At 39.0% G+C, this 21848-nt stretch overlaps 2 protein-coding genes across 26 annotated transcripts in view; both read left to right on the top strand.

Moving 5' to 3' along the window:
• USP54 (ubiquitin specific peptidase 54) overlaps window positions 1-5996 on the top strand; it is a 133750-nt gene extending 127754 nt beyond the window's left edge. For all 14 annotated transcript variants that reach the window (XM_081267818.1, XM_081267810.1, XM_081267820.1 and 11 more), the window contains 2 exons: window positions 3014-3200; window positions 4893-5996. In XM_081267818.1, the coding sequence (XP_081123944.1) occupies window positions 3014-3200; window positions 4893-5416 (711 nt within the window). In that variant the 3' untranslated portion in view covers window positions 5417-5996. The remainder of the gene's footprint in view (window positions 1-3013; window positions 3201-4892) is intronic.
• A 392-nt stretch (window positions 5997-6388) lies between these two features.
• Window positions 6389-21848, top strand: part of PPP3CB (protein phosphatase 3 catalytic subunit beta) — a 55563-nt gene continuing 40103 nt past the window's right edge. For 6 of the 12 annotated variants that reach the window (XM_081267858.1, XM_081267868.1, XM_081267863.1 and 3 more), the window contains exon 1: window positions 8227-8414. In XM_081267858.1, the coding sequence (XP_081123984.1) occupies window positions 8330-8414 (85 nt within the window). In that variant the 5' untranslated portion in view covers window positions 8227-8329. Of the gene's footprint in view, window positions 6407-8226; window positions 8415-21848 lie in introns of those variants that run through there. The other 6 variants (XM_081267859.1, XM_081267862.1, XM_081267866.1 and 3 more) reach the window with 4 other exon arrangements.

Here is a 21848-nt window from a genome sequence, read left to right as displayed (position 1 = left end):
TATTGTTTAGCATTTTACTCCTCACCCCAGTACAGGACTGAGTGGGGTTAAGTGTGTTTTTAATCTAAAGTGAAGCAAATGCATTAGCAAGAAAAGGAAAATGATTTAAAATCCTTCTCTTTGAGATACTTCAAATTGAGTACTAATATAATAATGTATAGATAGGTGGAAGGGACTAGAAAACTCAAACCAGTAGAGATAAACAAACTCAAATACTGTCATGGATTAGATTTGTAGTCTTATCATTTTGAGAATTTCACACACTTGACCAAGACAAATTGAGTTTTCGTTACAATAGAGATCAGTAAGCAAAGCACTGAAGCTAATCTCTCTGGTCAGTTCAATAAAAATGCAAAACCAGGTTTGATTTTATTTTAAATTTTTTTGTGTGTGTTGGGGAGTGAACCTAGGACCTTATGCATACTGTGCTAGTGCTCTGCAACTAAGCTATGTCCCCAACCCCTTTAAAATAATTTTAAATACATGGTACTAAAATAAAAAGGTACAAAAGGATATATGGAAAAAGTTATGTCTCTGTCCTATCAGCCCCTTCTGATCCAGATTCTCTCCCAAAGCACAATTTTTTTTTCCATTTTATTGTTCCTAAGTACCTAAATAATGGAACAGCTTGCTATTCTTTTTTGAGAAAGTGGTTTCTTCTGTCCACCATTTGTTCTCAAAAATTTTCAATGTATTTAATACAAAATACTATTTTCTTAGGAGAATTGGCTTTCTTTCTTCTGACTTCTGTATCATTCATTTATTAATTGATTCATTTTTTTAAGCAAATGCTTACTAGGTTTATATTCCTGTTATTGTGCCAGATGCTAGGGATACCGTGGTGAGTTAGATACAGCCCCTGCTTTTATGAAGCTTACAGTTAACTAGAAGGGACATATAAATAAGCAATTATATGGAACATAATGGAAAGGACATCTAAACTGAGCTTGAGGAATCAGGGAAGCCTTCTTGGAGGAAGAAAAAAGGATACAACAGGTAAAGGGACCCAAGGCAAGTATTAACTGAATTAAAAGAGGTTCATTTGGTATGGCAGGATTTTAGAATCTAGAGAGGGGATGTGATGGAGAGTGTTGGCAATTGGGAAAGAAAATAAACAACTTTCAGATCACAGACCACAAAGAGCCCTATATCTTACAGTACAGAGTTTGGAAGAATAGAAAATTAAATATTAGAGAAAGGGTTAGGAAGTAAGCATAAAGAGACTTGGTATATGTCTGCCTGGATGTGGGGAAAAGGGAACCAAGGATGATAACAAAGTGGTTTTTTTTTTGTTTTCTTTTTAAATATTTCTTGTTTTAGTTGTAGATGGACACAATATCTTTATTTATTTATTTTTATGTGTTGTTGAGGATCAAACTCAGTGCCTCACACTTGCAAGGAAAGCTTGATAATGGTATATTTGAGGAAGATATATGTTTTTTTTTTTTTCTGGTGGTATTATGTATGAGTGGAGAGAACTAGTAGGTCTTTGGATATAAGACATATGAGCTAGAAATGGAGATTTGGGAATCCTAGTCACAGAAAAGAGGAAAAGAACATTGCAAAGAGAGGAGAAAAGTCAGGACACGACCTTGAAGAGCATCAGATTTAAGGTGGTTTTTATTCTGAAGAACCCTAAAAGGAGACTGAGAAAAAGACACCAGAGAGCTGGAAGAGAAATCAGAGAAGTATGGTATTCCTTCAGAAATTCTCATATTTCCTTGTTGTCCATGATAGGTGTTACGTGCATACACTGATGAAACAACATAAATTCTGCCCTTGAATAGCTTGGAATCTATTAAATATATTGGCATATAAATTGTTTTATTACCAAGTGCAAGGGATACTGACTGAAGTGAAAAAATGTATTCTATTAGGGGAGAATGACAATAAACAAACAAATATAATTCCAGACAATGATAAATATGAAAAAGAAGAAAGAAAAATAAGGTGTTAAGGAATAAAGAGTCAATAGAGTCAGTATTTCCTCAGGTTTTTTTTTTTTTTTTTTTTTTTTGGGTGTGTGTGTGTGTGTGTGTGTTTGGGGTATTGAACCCAGGGCCTTGTGCAATCACTCTACCAACTATCTATATCCCCAGCCTCTCAGGGCTATTCTTGATAAGGCAGTGAGGGACTTCAGCTTTAAGGAAATAACATTTGATCAGAGATCTCAGAGATGTGAATGTTTGAACCATGATAGCAGAAACAGTAAGTGTAAAGGTCCTGAGGTTGGAATGAGTTGGTGTGTTTGAGGAACATTAAGAAAAAGTATTAAGGATACAGGAATGGTGGGGGATAGAGTAAGAAAAATCAGCAATGTGATATCACATAGAACTTTGTAGGTCACAGTAAATAGGTAACAGGAGACAGGAAGATCAGATTGAAGTCTGTTGTGGTCTAGGTGAGTTTAAATATGAAATCCATAGGTAGAAATGACGGTACTTGCCAACTAATGGAGTTGTCAATGGGAAGTGGGAAGTTAAGGGCAATGGCAATGTTTGTGCCTGATGACATAAAATATAGTAGTGGGAGAAGGAGTTTAGAAGAATGTTCATTCAGTTTTGGGTGTATTAATGTTGTAGATGCTAAAGGAGATATTTCTAGGTCTTTACCACAAATTTGAATAACTAATACAGTATCCAGCAGGACATAAATATCTATGAATACAAACTTGACAGGAAGAGAAAACTGAAATGCAGTAGTGGCAGGATAGAAGATGGAGTAGAGTTCTTGATTCTATTTCAGCAGATACATATCTGTCTGGATACCTGAATGTTAGGAAGATGGTAGATATGATGAAAACTGGTAATGGGAAGAGGATCTAAAATTTGCAGTTTCCTAGAAGGTCTGACAGGGAGAGTGGCTGAGTAAATTGCGTCCCTCCCTAGACAAGGTGTGTTTGTGTTCTAGTTCCCTCCATTTCCTCCTGCTTGCCTCACTGTGTTTACCCAACCTCATCCTGCTTTGTGTTAATCCTCATCTTTATGTTTTTTTTGTCTTGTCTCATTATAAGGATCCATCAAACCTGAAGAAAAAGCCTTTGGAAACCGGGCACCGTTGTTCCAGCTCCTCTTCCCTCCCTATCATCCATGACCCTTCTGTGTTTCTCTTTGATCCCCAACTGTATCCTCCCCAACCACAGTTCCTGTCCCCAGATGTCCTGATGCCCAGCATGGCAGGGGAGCCCTATAGACCCCCAGGTAACTCCCCCAAAATCTAATATTATATGCCAGAATGTGGTACCTTCCAGGGGACTCTGAAGGGTCAAATCGGTACTCCTTTTGGGAGGGTGAGGTGTCCCAAGATGGAATGGTATAAGGATATGAATTACTACTTTAATATCAAGCATGGATATCAATGGATTATGACTAATTCATTCTCAGGCACACCATGGTTCTTAGACTGGGATCTAATCTGGCTACTCATGAGAATAAACTTTTTCGGTCATGATAAGATAGCTTGTAGGAGAACAAGGAGTACCGATGCCATGCATATAGACCCAGATCATCCTGGGCAAGATGGGCAGCAACATTCTGGCTTTCTTTGACCCTCCATAGTAAGACATTCTCCTTTCTTCCTCTTGGGCTGAATCTGTAGCTTAAGACAGTGGTTCTCAATGGGGAGAGAGGAGGAACTACGGGTACTTAATGGGCAGAGGCCAGAGATGCTGCTAAACATCATATAATCCATAGGGCATTCCCTTCCCTCCCCCAACAAAGAGCTACAGCCTATGATATTCATAGTGCAACATCAAATAAATGTAAAAAGGGCATTCTACATTTTGCATGTGGAAGGAGTAATGTGAACAAAAGCATGAGATGAGATTGAGCAAGAATATAGCAGAGGCAGCTTAACTGGGATGAAAGTGTCATGTTAAGAAAAACTAAGATGTTAAGAGTAGTTGCTCCTCAGAAAAATGAGAAATTATACCCCATCTGATTCAAATGTATGATATGTCAAGATCATAGTACTGTCATGTGTAACTAATTAAAACAAGTAAAAAAAACAAAACAAAAAGAAGTTATAAAGAAAAAAAAGAGTAGTTGCTCAAGGAATAGAGTCATCACAAGGGGAATATATTTGCTAGATGAGAAATGCATGTGGATATGTGAGTGCTGGAGGAGAGATTATGGTGGAGGTAGGTAGGTATGGCAATATCCAGGAGACTCTTTCATTTGCCCAACTTGGAGGTAAGAGACTTTTTGTGGTACTGGAGAATGAACCCAGAGCCTCACACATGCTAGGCAGACAGACTCTCTATCATTGAGCTATATCCCAGCTCTTTTTAAAATTTTGAGACAAGGTGTTACCAAGTTGCCAGGCTAGCCTTGAACTTGTGATCCTCCTGTCTCAGCCTCCTAAGTAGCTGGGATTATAGGTGTGTGCCACCACACCAGGCTAAGACTTGATTTTTTAAAAATATTTTTTGTAGATGGACACAATATCTTTATTTATTTTTTATTTATTTTTAAATTTTTTTTTAATATTTGTTTTTTAGTTTTCGGTGGACACAACATCTTTGTTTGTATGTGGTGCTGAGGATCGAACCCAGGCCGCACACATGCCAGGCGAGCGTGCTACCGCTTGAACCATATCCCCAGCTCCATCTTTATTTATTTTTATGTGGTGCTGAGGATCGAACCCAGTGCCTCACATGTTTAAGGCTGGTGCTCTACCATTGAGCTACAGCCCCAGCTGATTTTTAATTTTAAGAATTTTAAAAATGATTAAGAATTTTAAAAAATGAAATCAAGAGCAAAGCTAAGTTCCTTCTTTCCCTTATGTTAATGCTCTTGGAGGAGTGAAGAGTTGGGCAGAACAAGAATGGTCTTCTGGGAGGGACAGTTATTTTCTGAATATGCTCAAACTTTGGGTTTCTTTTCTTTCCCCAGGAAATTCGAGGAGTGTCCAGCAGTTTCTGGCTATGTGTGACAGGAGTGAAACTTCCCAAGGGGTCAGATACACAGGAAGGACTTTGAACTACCGGAGTCTTCCCCATCGTTCCAGAACTGATGCCTCCTGGGGACCCTGGTCAGAGACCAACCAGCAAGTTGGGGCCAGATTCCTAACTACTCCAGGGTGCAAGCCTCAGCTAACCCACACTGCCACACTACCAGAAAGAGGCCAGGGCCTTCAGGTTCCTCATACTCACTCCTGGGGGGATCTTTTTAATTCACCCTCTTATCCTCTGTCTCCACCATCTAGCAGGTCAGCTTCGAATTTGGGTCCTGTTCTGGGGTCCCGAACCCATGGTCCTCGAAGAGTAGATATACCTCCAGATGATGACTGGAGGCAAAGCAGTTATGCCTTCCAATCTGGACACAGGACAAGGGAAGAGGGGCTTCTCTTTGTTCTAGCAGATCCTCCTGGAAGAGAGCAGAACAGGGCTAGAGTCCTACAGCATAGCAGGTGGTAAGGGTCACCCTTTTCCTTTTCTGGGGCCACACCTTCCTCTGTAAAACTGTACTGTGGCAGAGTTGGTATCCTATATTCTTGCCATGATTGTGATAGTCTTATCTCAACATAGAATTGGCAGTTTCTCCAAGGGGTGCCAGGAACCTCTAAAGGAGAGACTTGGCTCCTTGGGAGGGAATTTTTGAAACTGTAACTTTAATTTCCCTAGCCAAAGGAAGCAGCTGCTGTTAGGGCTTTGAGTCATTTTAAAGTTGAATTCATTACATTACTCAACACTAGTCGCTCCTTGATATCTTAAGGTCATTTTATTCCTGGATGCTTTTGTCCCCCACTTTCACCTGAACCCTCCTCTTCAGATCCCTATTTTTGTTTTGTCCGCTTACCTCTATCACTTGACCCTTTGTTTTCCTCATCTCCTATCCTTAGAGAGACCTATAGCTCTGGGGTCATGGTCCTAATCACATCATTCAGGGGAAATGGGGGAGGGCATGGACTGTCAGCCTTCCCTGTGCCCCAAACCTTAGCCCTAGAATGTGGAGCTGCCAGCCTAACATTCGCCCTTCTGAACAGATGGAGTCATGCACACTAACATACCCTCTTGTTCTCAGCAGCAGAGTCATTACTGCCACTTGCTCAGTCACTGTTGTAAGCCCTGAGTCAGCTGAACTATTAGGGCCAAACATACTGTTTTTGTAAAATATTTTTCATTAATAAATCTATAAGATAGTTCTATTTAATTCCTTGTCTTTCTTCCCTTTTGTATACGCTTGTTCTTTTGTATTGGGGTAGGGAAGCCTGAAATATATGAAATTACTTTTGACTGAGTTAAAATGAGGAGCTGAAGAGGTAATGAAGGCATTTAGGGTGGAAGTTGGTGGGCCTTAGATAAAGTTTTTCTTTTTTTTCCTTTTTGTGGTGCTGGGGATTGAACCCAGGGCCTGGTGCATGCAAGACAAGCACTCTACCAACTGAGCTACATCCCCATCCCTAGGTAAGATTTCTTATTCCTTTCCTGATAGAGGCACTCAATGTAATACACTTCCTTTCTCCATTCCTGAGGGAGACTTTCTGGGGAAACTCCCTACAAACTCATTCCTCATCCAGGTATTCTTGGTGGTACTCTCCCTCTTACAGGTTTGTGGATTTTTTTTCTTTTTTGATGGTGCTGAGGTTGAAACCCAGGGCCTTACACGTTAGGCAAACATTGTAACACTAATTCACATCCCCAGCCCTACCTTACATGTTTGTGATGTGCCTCCCTGTCCCTTCCTTGCTCTCTTCCCATCGCCCTTGTCCCCCTTTTTTTCCCTTCCCTTGGGGAGTTGTGTCACTTCCATGCCAGAAGAATCCACCTTCTCTCAGCCTCACCCCCAAAATCCCTTCTCTGTAAGACATTTATTTTATTTTATTTTATTCATTTTAGTTGTTGACAAACCTTTTTTATTTATATATGGTGCTGAGAGTCAAACCCAGTGTCTCACACATTCAAGGCAAGTGCTCTACCACTGAGTCACAACCCCAGCCCCTGTAAAATATTTTTTGAGCTGTCTTTGCAGAGTACCTGTTAGGGGCTAGGGATATAGCTCAGTTGTTAGATTGCTTGCCTTGCATGCACAAGGTCCTGGGCTCAATCCTCAGCACCATGAAAGAGTACCTGTTGGGATTTCCTTCCTTTTTTTTTTTTTTTTTAAATCCCAGGTACGGGTCATTGAGATTGACACAAAGGAATAGAAAGGCACTGAGACCTTTATTCTACTGCTTACCTCATTTACAATCTATTATGAACAGATTCTGAGCACATGTTTTATTGAGCAGGATGATTTGCAGGAATTTCACCCTCCATCCCACTTGGCTCCTAAGCCATCAAGATATATATATATGTACACACACACACACACATACACATATACATACACACCACACACACACACATACACATACACACCACACACACACACACACACATACACACCACACACACACACACACACTATATATATATATATATATATATATATATATATATATATATATATCTTAGAAGATAAACTGGTTTCTTTCTTTGATTAAACACATCTGATGTCATACACATACTATGAAAAGTTCTTCTACCTCCTTCCCCATGACTATTAGTCACCTTGGACTAAAGTTCAACAAGTCACTTGGGCCCACATTCTGTGTATGCATAGAGATAAGGAACTAATTTTTAATTCTCTGTTTATCCCTCTACCTTCCAAACCATTTTTCTGAATGAATCGAGGGAAATTATATCCTTTTCAGGTGAATTCTGCAGATTCTTTGAATATCTATTGGTGTCATTCCCTCACTTCCCCTATACTGCTTTATGTGCATTGTTAGTCTGTGCCTTCAAACTCACTTGACAATTCCAAACGCCAAACACAAGAGCCAAAATTCCATTTCAAATTCCATTTTGAATGGTCATGTCTCTGCTCTAGAACCTACACCTTCTCTATTCTCTTGTTCCCTGCAACTCTTTAGTACTCATATCTAATAGCTAAATTGTTATACTTTTCTGTTAGTGGGAGGTTCTGTCTGAGATTTGATCGAGTCTCTCCACTTTACTGGGTAATTTGTGAGAGCGAGTGTCATTTTTCGTTGCTCTTATTAATCGCAGCAACTAGCTAAGGACTGCTTCCTCTACTCACTTGCAAAGAATTTTAACCTGATCCCTTAGCCTCGTCCTGTTTCTTTCTTAGCTTCAGTAATTTTGCTCAACTCCCTAGAGTCTGCCCCGCCTCCGCCCCCGCACGCGCGATGCATGCCGGTCTTAGCCCCTCTGAAGGGAAAGAGGGTCCGCCATGTTCCCCGGCGGCGCCGCCGCTTGGCTCTGGTAGCCGCCGCCCCCGCCCCCAGCCCCGCCCGGCCCAGCGCCTAGCCGAGCCCCGGGCCCAGCATGGCCGCCCCGGAGCCGGCCCGGGCTGCACCGCCCCCACCCCCGCCCCCACCGCCCCCTCCGGGGGCTGACCGCGTCGTCAAAGGTGAGAGGTGGACGAAGCCCTGGGGGCCTGGCGTGAGGAGCTGTATGTGAGGGCGGGAGGGAGCCCGTCCCCTCGGGAGCGGGCCCGGCGGGGCGAGCGAGTGACTGGCTGCCTCCCTTGGGGAGTGGCCCCTGGGCGGGCCCCTGCTGAGCTGGGCTGAATTGGTGACTCCGCGGTCTCCCGCTGCCTTCAGGCTGGGGCGGCGGTTTTGTTCTTGGGGTTTCCTAGCCCAGGGTTTGAGGCTATTGCCTGCTGTGAGCCCCTTTCTTTTCTTATTCGGCCTGTCACAGCGGCCACGATTAGCTTCCTGCTCCGCGACAGCTGCACTCTCGGCTTGCCGGGGCTGACGGAGGGGCTCCGAGACCTTCAGCCACTCGGGGCCCGGCGACTAGCAGTCCGAAATCGCTTCAGCTTTGGCCCACGCTTGCCCGTCCGTCCGCCCTATCCGCGCCTAGCTAATGCCTGCCGCAGGGGTTCGCGCTTGGCCTGCAGTTGCCTCCCTGCGCTGAAATTGGGGGAACAGTATGGGATTGAACAAGGTGAAGGGTCCAGGCAGGCCAAGATAGAATTGGCAGCCCAGACTTTAAAACGCAGAATGGTGGTGCTGGGGGGTGGGGGTGGGGGTGGGCAGCGTTTAAAAAAAAAAAAAAAACAAAACACCATCGTGGATAGGAAGAATTATTAGAAAACTGTCGACAGTTTGGTCAAAAGGGATTACCCTTCTCCTATAAACACACATCTACACCCTCACCCTAGAAGAAGTTAAACGTTTCTGAGCCAGGACAGACTTGATGGATGTTTACGCATAATAGGTAATCAGATTTGTTTAAGATAAATTGAGGGCTGAGAGTTGCTTAAGATTCTAAGCGCTGGGAGAGCCCATCGACTTAAAACACTACTGTGGAGATTAAAAACAATTCGAACTGGTTTTTCTTTACCATCTAACTTGGTAAGTTGAAATCATTGTAGAATAAAGATTTCCCCCACACACACCACTTTTTTTTTTTTTTTAAGATACTTATTTTGTTGTATGTTAGTTTTTTCACTCAGCCTCTCAAACATATTGGTACAGTGTTTAAACACTGTTAGCACCGTTTTGAAATCTGAATGTATGCCTCCATTAAAATGCTTTAAAACAAAAACTTTTCCTTTTTCATGTTTTTGTTTTTAAATTTTAAAATTCAATTTGAGCCTCTTTTGATTCTTTTTTTTTAATATTTATTTTTTAGGTGTAGATGGACACAACACAATGCCTTTATTTTTTTATGTGGTGCTGAGGATGGAACCTGGGTCCTGTCCCTGTCCATGCTAGGGGAGCCCTCTACCCTGAGCCACAATCCCAGCGCCCCCCTCCCTTTTGATTCTTAAAAGAATGACATTGATTTGTACCTAGGCTAATAGGTGTTCTAAAAGCTGGTAGTCTGTCCAGTTGGGCCAGGCATTGATTGGAATGAGCTGAATAAAGCATTAAGAGAGCCAGGCATGGTGGCGGACATCTATAATCCCATCACCTTGGGAGACTGAGGCAGGAGGATCTCAAGTTGGAGGCCAGTCTTACCAATTTGGCAAGACCTCCAGTAACTTAAGACCTTGCTTCAAAATGTAAAAAAGGACTGGGGATGTAGCTCAGTGGTAAAGCACTCATGGATTCAATCCCCAATAAATCCTGCCCCTGAAGTTATAGACTCTTTGTTCTGAGATATCTTTAAGAAGAGAAAAAAGAAATTGGTAGTTCAGCCTACCAAAAAATCCTGTAATTCTAGGGGGATGGGAATAAAGTATATTATACAGATTGTTTCTGCATTTTCTTACTGTATTTCTATGTTCACTTAATAATCAGTCACATTTCATGAATAATGAATTTATATTACCTTTATACTTGTGAATCTTCTTGTTCTTGTCATATATATGGTAATGTTTTCTACATGCAATAAAAATGAGGTTCTAAGGATAAAGCTGGTTCTTTAGGGGTGAATTATGAGTCCAAGACAGTCATATTTATAGTTTATTGGCAGGGGGCAAAAAGCCATATGCTTTAGGTAAATAGGAATGGAGCTTGTTAGTACAGAAAATTATAGTTATGGGGCTGGGGTTATGGCTTAGTGATGGAGTGCTTACCTAGCATATGTGAAGCACTGGGTTTGATTCTCAGCACCATATAGAAATGAATAAATAAAATAATGGTTCATCGACAACCAAAAAATATTTTAAGAAAATTGTAGTTAAGTACAGTTTATGGATATCATGTATATGTGCTTAGTTGTATACTCTTGGTGAAGACAGCTTTCATTTCTTTATGGAATTTGTTAGCCAGTTGGAATTTATATATGGATCACATTTTGAAAGATAGTGTGTAGTAGTAGTAGTCTACTGTAGTAGACTAGTTTGCACTGCTCATGGAGTCTTACACCTTTCTCTGAAGTTACTTGGAAATCCACCTTTCATATAGATCCCCCAAATCCACTTTTAAATTTCATTTTTAGGCTTTTTTTTTTGTCTTAATTATATTCAGTTTTTGTACCATAATGTTACAGTTGACTGTCAAGAACAGTGGTTCCTGAAGAAAAATTATCATTGTGCTAATTCAATAAAAGTTTAACTTGTTAAAACAAAGATTTCATTTAATTCCAGGATGTGATGCTCATTTTGCGTATGTACCATTTTATAGTAATATTATAGAAACCATCATTGGTATTGATTACAAGTAATCTTTTACTCCCTGGAACTCCTCCTTACTGTGTTGAAATTTTAGGTTTTATACTTCTAGTCAGAAGGCCTACATTTCATGGTCACGTAGGCTTCTAAAGGGATTTCAGTCTTCCCGTGTTTAATATCAGATGCCTGAAATTCACATCTTATAAAGTTCGGGAGAGTTGAATACTATAGGTGATTCGTGTTTAAATGGGACAAGTTAGCTCATCACTAAAATTATTGGTAGCTCAAACAACTACAATGGAATCATCATTTGACCCAGTATCTTGCTCCTCCATGTATAGCCAAAGGATTTAAAATCAGCCTACTACAGTGACACTGCCACATCAATATTTGTAGCAGGTCAATTCACAATAGCTAAGCTGTGGAACCCACCTAGGTACCTTTCAACAGATGAATGGATAAAGAAAATGTGGTATACATACACAATGGAGTATTACTCAGCCATGAAGAAGAATGGCTTTTGCCAATAAATGGATGGATCTGGAGATTGTCCCCAGAAACCAAAGGTTGAAATTTTTTACCAATATGTGGAAGCTAAACCACAATAAGAGAGGAGAGGGGAAGAATAGATATTCAGTAGATTAGACAAAGGGAAATGAAGGGAAGGGAGGGGGAATAGGAAAAGAGTGGAATGAATCTAAAATAATTTTCCTGTGTACATATATTAATACACCATAGTGAATCCCACCAACGTGATATCCATAAGAAGGGGGTCCTAATTAGAACAAGATATATTTCGTGCCTGTATAATTATACCAAAATGAATTCTATTCTCATGTGTAACTAAAAAGAACCAATAAAAACATAAATAAGGGCTGGGGATGTGGCTCAAGTGGTAGCGCGCTCGCCTGGCATGCGTGCGGCCCGGGTTCGATCCTCAGCACCATATACCAACAAAGATGTTGTGTCCGCCGAGAACTAAAAAATAATAATAAAAAAAAACATAAATAAAACTATTGGTAGCAATTCCATGTCACTGATTATGGGTGATTAGGCTCCCTAGTTAAAACAAATTCAGTTTTAGGCCCAATCCAGCTGCTGGCTCAGGTCAAAAACTTTTTTTTTTAAGTGGTTCATAATGGTTATACTTAATGATGGGATTTGTTGTTATATATTAGTACATGAACAGGTCAAATTTTTTCTGTTTTAAAAGTTAATGTAGGCCAAATGATTTAGGTGAGATTTATGTGATTTATATGACCTTTTAACTATTCTGTTTAGCATTTTTCTGTACATTAGTTAAGTTGCAAATAAGAAAATGGAAATAAATTAGGAAGTATTTAGCTGTATCTGCACCAGTACCTTACTGCCAGTCAGCAAAATTTGTGTGGGTAGTTAAAATACAAAAACCTGAATTTGTTTATATTACTTTTCCTCCTCCTCTCCAAAGTTTACTTGGCCTGAATTGTTTAAATAATTCTTTTCTTCCCCAGTTACTCTAAATATGGACTTTTTGTTATGTAGACTAGGTCCCAGATTTGTGAAGTTGGATTGTCCTTGAGATTTATCAATTCTGTTAGTCATAATACAAAAGTCACCATTATCACTTAGAGAGCATGTTGTATATGTTCATTTTAGCACGTACAGTGTGACAACTTTCTTTTACATTCAACATTTTCCCCTTATAGGTTTTATTGACTATATATAATCTTACTTTCTTACTGAACCAAGGTCTGAAATGTGTATTTTATTTTAGCCTGATGTGTTCTTTTTTTTTTTAATATTTATTCTTTAGGTGTAGATGGACACAACACAATGCCTTTACTTTTATGTGGTGCTGAGGATGAACCGGGTCCCGCCCATGCTAGGCAAGTGCTCTATCGCTGAGCCACAATCCCAGTCTGCCTGATGTGTTTTTGATGGACAGCCTTATGATTTATTTAGGTTGTGTAACCAGCCATTCTGTTTATTAATCTGAGATCATTTGACTAAACTGTTTTCCAGTACCTTAGCTTTATTAGAATTATTTATTTTTATTAGAGATTTTCTGGTAAACCACATAGGTCTTGGGGTCTCATAGCTACTTCAGTGTTTCTTACTAGATTATTATTTATTTGTTCATTCTTCCCCAAGTATGTGCTACCATGCCCAGCTGTTTGTTATTTTAAAACAGATTGAACTTTAATTTTTGTTTACAAAGTCTGTTTTGGAGACTTACCTATATAAAATGATAACTCCTGGAAATGGTTTTTCTTCTTTCCTCCCCCATTAAAATGTTGACCATACTAAAAGAGGGAAAATGCCAAGTAAGAAATAAAGCTCTTCAGTAGAGAGGCAAAAGCTTCAGGTTTTAGAGCTATTGAATGAATTGGTAAGAGTTGTAAAGTTTGGTGAAAAGAACCTTGATTTATTAAATGAGCTATGTTCTAGTGCCAATCGTATGACTTCATTTCACCATAAAAAAATGGTTGTTTATGCACAGAAATGAAATAAGCTGAAGCTAATGGGGCATCCTTGTATGATATATAAAATATATTTTGAAATATCAAAGTAACCCAGTAGCAACTTTTCTTAAAACTCCTGCTGTGTGCTTCAAAACAGACAACAGATGTGTGGAACAGGCAACATAAGAATAAAAGAATAAGGGCTGGGGTTGTGGCTCAGTGGTAGAGCACTTGCCTAGCATGTGTGAGGCACTGGGTTCGATTCTCAGCACCACATAAAAAATAAAGGCATTGTGTCTATCGATAACTAATAAAAATATTTAAAATAAAAGAATAAGAATAAAAGGTAAAATACAGTTAGGGTCCTTGGGGAATTCAGTACTTATGAGAAATTAATACATATCATAAGGACTGGCATGATTAATAATTGCCAGATAAAGTGGAAAAGCCAGCAAGTTGTCTAAGTCTGAAGGAGGTAATAATGGCTCTGAACCAGAATGGTCTAGGGAGAGATTTTTTTGGTACCAGGGATTGAACTCAGGGGCACTCAACCACTAAGCCACATCTCTAGCCCTATTTTGTATTTTATTTAGAATCGGGGTTTCACTGAGTTGCTTAGCGCCTTGCCATTGCTGAGGCTGGCTTTGAACTTGTGATCCTCCTGCTTCAGCCTCCCCAGCTGCTAGGATTACAGGCCTGCAAGTCACTGCACCAGGCTTGTTTTTAGTTTTGTCAGGGCTGGGGATCAAATTCAGGGCCTTCCACATGTTATTCAAATGCTCTTATCACTGAGCTACATCCCCAGCCCTTTATGTAGGGTTTTTTGTTTGTTTGTTTGTTTTATAGGCAGAAAGAGGCCTTGAAGGATGGGTAGTATTGAAATAGGGGAAGTGTGGGATCATTTACTTGTACAGCATTTTTTGAGCACCTGCTTCAAAGCAGTCATTGTACTAGGTATGGAGATTGCAAATTGAGTACGATATTAAGTAAGATCTTTTACAGTGCTGGCAATCTAGTAGAGGAAGATATTATTGTAAGTAAATAATAAAATGAACTAGAAACAAACTGCTGTTGAAACCACAAATAAGGAATTCACAATCTTTATTTGAAAAGAAAGCATCATTGTTTTGGGATAGTTCTTGGAGAATGTGTGGAATTTCTTCAGGCAGAAGGTAGGAGTGGAGAAAACAAGCAGGAAGGCATGGAACTTAGGGGGGAAAACAGGAAAGGTATGGCAATATATGTAAAGCGCTTGAGGAGTGGCTGATGAAGTTGGAAAGGATATTTTGTATACCAAGTTCGAGAAGAAATTTAAGCTAGAAAGCAGAAAGATTTCTTCTAAATAATCGATTTGGGATACAAGCTCTGGAAGTCAGACTGCCTGGGTTTGAATCCTAGTTCTACCACTTGATAATTGTCTTACTGTGGACAAGATACTTAACATTCTAAGCTTTAGTGTTCTCCCCTCCTACTTACTGGGCTTCCTGCAAGCTAGTTAGGCAGGTGCTCTTCCAGTGAACTACATCCCTCAACTACCCCTCACCTTTTTTTTTTTTTTTTTTTGACAAGGTCTTGGTGAATTGAAGAGGCCAGCCTAGAATTTGTAAACCTGGATTGCAGATGTTTGGGATAATAGGCATGGAACACACCTGGCCCTAGTTTTTTTCATTTATAAAATAGAGTTGATAGCTGGGCACAGTGGTACATGTGGGTAATCCTACTGACTTGGAGGCAGAAAGATCGCAAGTTCAAGGCCAGCCTCAGCAATTTAGTGAGATCCTATCTTGGGGGTAGATTATGGAGAAGCTTCAAAGTTGTAAGTAAAGATAACTAGCTAGAAAGAGATGGTCAGGAGGGGCTTTCCAGATTCTTGATACAATCAAAGACTAAATGAAGAAAAGGGAGTGAAACTGGAACATTAGAGATTTGATAATTTAGTCAGATTGCAATTCAGGATTTTAGAGGTAGTGCATTGACTACGGAGTAGAGTTCAAGCCTCTCAGTTCTTAAATTTAATTAAATATTTATTTTGTTGTTCTGGAGATTGAACCCAGGGGTGCTCTACCACTGAGCTACATCCCCAAAACCCTGTTTTTGAACAGGGTCGTGGCTGTATTGCCCAGGCTGGCCTCATCCTTCTGCCTCAACATCCTGAATAGCTAGAATTATAGGCATGCACCACGGCTTCTGGCCAGTTCTTCGATTTTAGATAGGTCGTTCACATGGATGTTGATGATGATGGAACTTAGGATGGAAAGACTTGTGAACCAGGACCCTGAGTTTAGGATGAATGTAAGTGATGACTAGAAATTAAGTAGATGGCAGGGACAAAGGAAAACTAGCTAGAAGGCATGAACTTCAAAGGAAGGAGGCATTCATTTCCTTAGTAGAATGATGATGTTGGAAATGGTATTGAAGAGTAAAAAACAGCCAATTGTTAAGAGTATGGAAAAATAAGCATCTACTTTGAAAAAAAGTGTTTGAAAAGTATTGTACTTCAGAAGCACATCATTCTGTGAAGAGCTGTGTATGTGTTTAGGGTGAGAAGGAAATATACACATATATTTTAATCTTACAATAAGAATTCTGGAGGCCTCAATGATAATAATTAGGAGGGAGAACAGCCAGAAGAAAATGGTGTGAGGTAAGGGAATATAGAGAAAAGTCAGTATATGAGGATAACGACGGTAGGGGAATATAGAGAAAAGTCAGTATATGAGGATAACGACGGTAGTATTTTGGACTGTTGCCAAGGAAGGCAAAGATAGGAAATACAGTAGAATGAACTGACCTCAGGCATCTTGATATTTTGTTCAGTTTATACAGTACTTCATTGGAGTTGGAGGCCCCTTAGGTCTAAGAGTGTGAAGCTTTAGCTTAGTGTTAGGGAACATGATTAGTTAATTCCTAGAATTCCTTGTCAAGTGGTAGAAGCAATAAGATTTTGCCTCCCCCTGACCAATCTGTGGTTTGGTTTTCCTGCTTCCTAAATTCAAGTGTATTTTAGGCCTTGGTTGTTTTGTTTGTTTGTTTGTTTGTTTTGTTTTGTTTTTTAAGAGAAAAGAGAGTTTTTTTAATATTTATTTTTTAGTTTTCGGTGGACACAACATCTTTATTTTATTTGTATGTGGTGCTGAGGATTGAACCCAGCACCCCGCACATGCTACTGCTTGAGCCACATCCCCAGCCCTAGGCCTTGTTTTTTAATTATCACATATTAAGTGCAAATGAAGATACTTTGTAAATGTTGTTGGTTACTATATAGATATGCCCTTCATGCCAAAATTTGGATTTAAGGGAAATTCTTAACAGAGTAGTTTGATCAAAATGAGTATTACCAAATCAAGTTTTCCAGTGTTGGTAACTTGGTGATTTGAGGTGTTTGAGCTATTCAAATTAATCCTCTGTTATTAGCCATTTCAGTTGATGATCATTCATGTTAAATTTACATACATTTATGTTCTGGTTTTTCCCTATCACAAATATAGAAGAGTAGGAAAAATTAGTCTGCAAAAAATTCATGCAGAAAAGAAAGAGAAAGAAAGAAACCATCCAGCCAACCTGGGAAAGCACCAATAACTGGATGAAGAAGAATTAAAAAGGAAAGCCCTATACACACACACACACACACACACACACATATTTTAGTTTTTTTAGGTGGACACAATATCTTTATTTTTATGTGGTGTTGAGGATCGAACCCAGTGCCCCGCGCATGCCAGGCGAGCGCATTACCGCTTGAGCCATATCCCCAGCCCACAGGAAAAACTTTTAAAAGCCTGAAAACAGGATGAAATGCTTTAAAATGTGTTAACAGAAGAAACTATTGGTTGAGATTTTTTTTTCTTTTTCCTTTTTTTTAAAACAAAAAACAAGCATTCCTGGGCAGTGGTCCTGGAAGTGCCTTGACACCGTGGGTGTGAGCCCACCCCAACCACACTGCAGCATGGGAGAATATTAATTGGGGTGGGGAGTACTGGGGCTTGAACTCAGGGGCACTTATCTTAACCACTCAGCCACATCCCTACCCCTATTTGATATTTATTTAGAGACAGGGTCTCACTCAGTTGCTTAGTACCTTGTTTTTGCTGAGGCTGGCTTTGAACTCGTGATCTTCCTGCCTCAGCCTCCCGAGTTGTTGGGATTACAGGCATGTGCTGCCGTGCCTGGTGAAAATATTAATTTTTGATGAAAAAAAAATTAACTCCATATTGAACAACTTACTTTAGACCAAATTCTGTTTTGTCAGGTTTTTTTTGCCTGGTTGGATTACCTGCTTCTTCCAAACACTACTGTACATGCCTTGTCCCTCTCATTTTCTTATTCATGGATATATTAAAACTTAGTCCTTTGAAACTCCATAGTCTTCACTTTAGTGTTGTATTGTTACAACAACTCTGATTCTCTGTAGTTTTCATCTACTTTTATGGAAAAAAGTACCCACTCAACCTGTACTATTCCTTATACATAGCCCAACTGGTTTTGAAATGTAGAAGTCTGCCTTGAGTTGGGGAAAAAAGTAGAAAAGTATAAGTCTGTAGATAAGTAATTCATGGGTATAGAGGTAGTTTATGCTTTTCTTTTTTTTTCAGGTGAAAAATAACAATATTGCTCTTGGATAAAGAAGTGACAACACCTTGGTGTGACTTAGCAAGCAGTCTAACATTCACAGTGTGCATGAAAACATGCAGTACTACTTGTATCTGACAGAGTAGGTGGAAAAGAGGATGATGTCCCAGGTGGTTTTTAGGAAGTTCTGTATTTTGAACAGAATTCAGCCAAGTGGAATTATGTTGTTGATTATTAGAAAGTATGATCTGAAATGCTGCACCTTAAAACCAAACAGTATCCCTTTTCTTGAGTACATTGATAAAATTTTTAAAAAATATTTATTTTTTGTAGTTGGACACAATAACTTTATTTTATTTATGTATATGTGGTGCTGAGGATTGAACCCAGGGCCTTGCATATGTAAGGCGAGTGCTCTACCACTGAGCCATAACCCCAGCCCCCAGTGATAAAATTTTTTGTGGCCTAATGAGAAAAATATACTATCTTGATCTCCAAGAATTTGTATTGAAGATATATTTAACCTCATTTTTATAATGTCCGTAGAGTAACTCTTCATTTATTTAGCAATTGATTCATTAAAATGTATATTTTTAAACATACTTTAACTGAGGCTTTTATTTTATTAGGATCTTGTCATACTGTTTTTGGAGGAATAAAATGTCTTTTAATGCCTTATTCTAGATGAAGCAAAAAGTAATGGGAATAAAACTGGACATACATCCTAGTGGCTTGGGAAGTTGAGATGGGAGGATCACAAGCTTGAGGCCAGCCTCAGCAACTTAATGAGACCCTGTCTCAAAATTTTGAAAAATAAAAAGTGCTGGGATGTGGCTCAGTGGTGAAGTGTCCCTGGGTTCAATCCCCAGTAAACCCCTCCCCCCGCAAAAGGAATACGTGTGTTTCTATATAAATGTGAAGGGAAAATAAGTATGTTCAGATTTTGTTTAACTGAGTATCAAAAAAAGAAAGAAAAAAGCAGGGGGATTGATTTTAAATCATCCTTCTCTCTACCTTAGTTCTTATCTCAACTTTGTTTTTATTTTAAAGGCTGATTTTATTTTTATGTGGTGCTGGGGATAGAACCCAATGCCTCGGGCAAGCACTCTACCACTGAGCCACAACCCTGGCCCCTGTTCTTATCTCATTTTTGAAGGGTCAAGTTTTTCCAAAATTTTTTCCTAGTATGATGCGATTATTTATTTTCTTTCTTGGGTAATTGATATCATTCTAACATAGCTCCCGCCCCTTTTGTAGTTTGTTTAAATTGAAAAGGAGCTGTTGGTCCTATATATTTCAGGCTTCTATATGATAATTGCTAATCACAGTGATGACCCTAAAGTATCAAGAAAATACTATATATTGTGTGCCCAATTAAAAGAGAATTTTTTTCCTTAACAACTGCCCCCACCCCCAGAAATGAAGGGGTTCTTACATTTCAGTCTTTACTTAGTAGACTTTGACCATAAATTTCTCTTTATTTTGAAAAAACAAAGTACTATTTGATAAAGAGTCTGAAACTGCAGTCCAAGTTGATTTTGAATGTTTAAAAGAATTCACCTATCAGGGAAACCGTCCCCTTCACAAAAGCCTGGAAAAAAATACTTAGTAATCAGTTTAACAAAATGGGCAAAAGATCTCTCCAATGAAAACTACAGAACGCTAAAGAAAGAAGACACCCTTGGAAAATGGAAAGATTCCCATGTTCTTGGATAGGCAGAATTAATATTGTCAAAATGACCATACTACCAAAAGCACTATACAGATTTAATGCAGTGCCTACTAAAATTCCAATGATGTTCTTCATAGAAGTAGAAATAGTAGTCATGAAATTCATTTGGAAAAATAAGAGGCCCAGAATACCCAAAGCAATGTTTAGAAAATGATGCAGGAGGCATCACAATACCAGAACTTAAATAATATTAAAGTGTTGTAGTAACCCAAATTGCATGGTATTGGCACCAAAACAGACATGAAGACCAGTGGTACAGAATAGAAGACATAGAGACAAACCCACTTAAACAAACTTAACTCATACTAGACAAAGGTGCCATAAACCTACATTGGAGAAAAAGAGCTTCTTCAACAAATGGTGCTGGGAAAACTGGAAATCCACGTGTAGCAGAATGAAATTGAACCCCAACTCTCAGCTTGCACAAAACTCAACTCAAACTTGGTCAAGGACCTGGGTGTTAGACCAGAGACCCTGCACCTACTAGAAGAAAAAATAGGCCCAATTCTCCATCATATCAGCTAAGGAACTGGCTTCCTTAATAAGACTACTAAAGCACAAGAAGTAAAATCAAGACTCAATAAATGGGATGGTATCAAACTAAAAATGTCCTTCATTGCAAAGGAAACAATCAAGAACATGAAGAGAGACTCTACAGAATGAGAAAATCTTTACCACCTGAACCTCAGAATATTATTGCATTAATCTCCAGGTTATATAAAGAACTCAAAAAACATAACACCAATAAAACCCAAATAACACAATTAACAAAGGGCAAAGGAACTGAACAAGCACTTCACAGAAGAAGAAATACGAATGGTCAAAAAATACGTGAAAAAATGTTCAACATCTCTAGCAATTAGAGAAATGCAAATTAAAACTACATCAAGATTCCATCTCACTCCAGTCAGAATGGCAATTATCAAGAATAAAAGTAACAATAAATTTTGTTGAGGTACTCTCACGTATTGCTGGTGGGACTGCAAATTGGTGCAGCCGCTATGGAAAGCAGTGTGAAGATTCCTTAGAAAACTTGGAATGGAACCACCATTTGATCCAGTTATCCCATTCCTCGGTCTATACCCAAAGGACTTAAAATCAGCATACTACAGCATTGACATAGCCACATCAATGTTTATAGCAGATCAATTCACAATTGGCTATTCAAAATAGCCAAGTTATAGAAACAACGTAGGTATCCTTCAATGGATGGATGGATAAAGAAACTGGTATATATACACAATGGAATAGTACTCAGCCGTAAAGAAGAATGACTTTATGGCATTTGCCAGTACATGGCTGGAACTGGAGAATATCATGCTAAGTGGAATAAACCAGTCCCACAAAATCAAAGGCTGATGTTCTCTCTGATATGTGGATGCTAACCCACAACTAGGGAGGGGAAGAACAGAAGTGCATTGGTTAGACAAAGGGGAATGAAGGGAAGGGAGGGAAGAGGAGAATTAGGAAGGACAGTAGAATTAATTGGACGTAACTTTCCCAGCCTTGTATTTGAATACACAACTAGGGTTACTCCAAATCATGTATTAACCACAAGAATAGAATACTAATTAAAATAAGTTATACTCCATGTGTGTATAATATGCCAAAATACATTTTACTGTCATGTATATCCAGAAAGAACAAAAAATAATTTACCTGTCAGATTCAGTAAAAAAGGAATCAAATTTAATAGATAAGTAGTGAATTTTCCTAGGTATATAATCTCAAAATTAAAATAGACCTTTCTATTTTCCATTGCATATTATAGTTGGTGATTACTTGTCGAAATCATGAATATATATTGCAGGCATATAAATACCTAATGAATAGTTACACCAAAGAGAACTTTTGGATAAATTTGCAGTGCAGTATTTTATATATTAAAATATACTGTATCTCATCCAACTTAGATGGAAGTGAAAACGATTTGTGTCTGAAAAGTATGTTGGATGACTCAAAAAGTAACTCCAGTGATAAGGAATACATTGATGTTGAAGATGTGCATAATGACTTTGAGTGAAAGGGTTTTGT

Source organism: Spermophilus citellus, assembly GCF_964194105.1.
Source record: "Spermophilus citellus genome assembly, chromosome: 15".
Classification (NCBI taxonomy): Eukaryota; Metazoa; Chordata; class Mammalia; order Rodentia; family Sciuridae; genus Spermophilus; species Spermophilus citellus.
The sequence above is the reverse complement of the archived record's forward strand: the minus strand, read 5'-3'. Positions and strand labels throughout refer to the sequence as shown.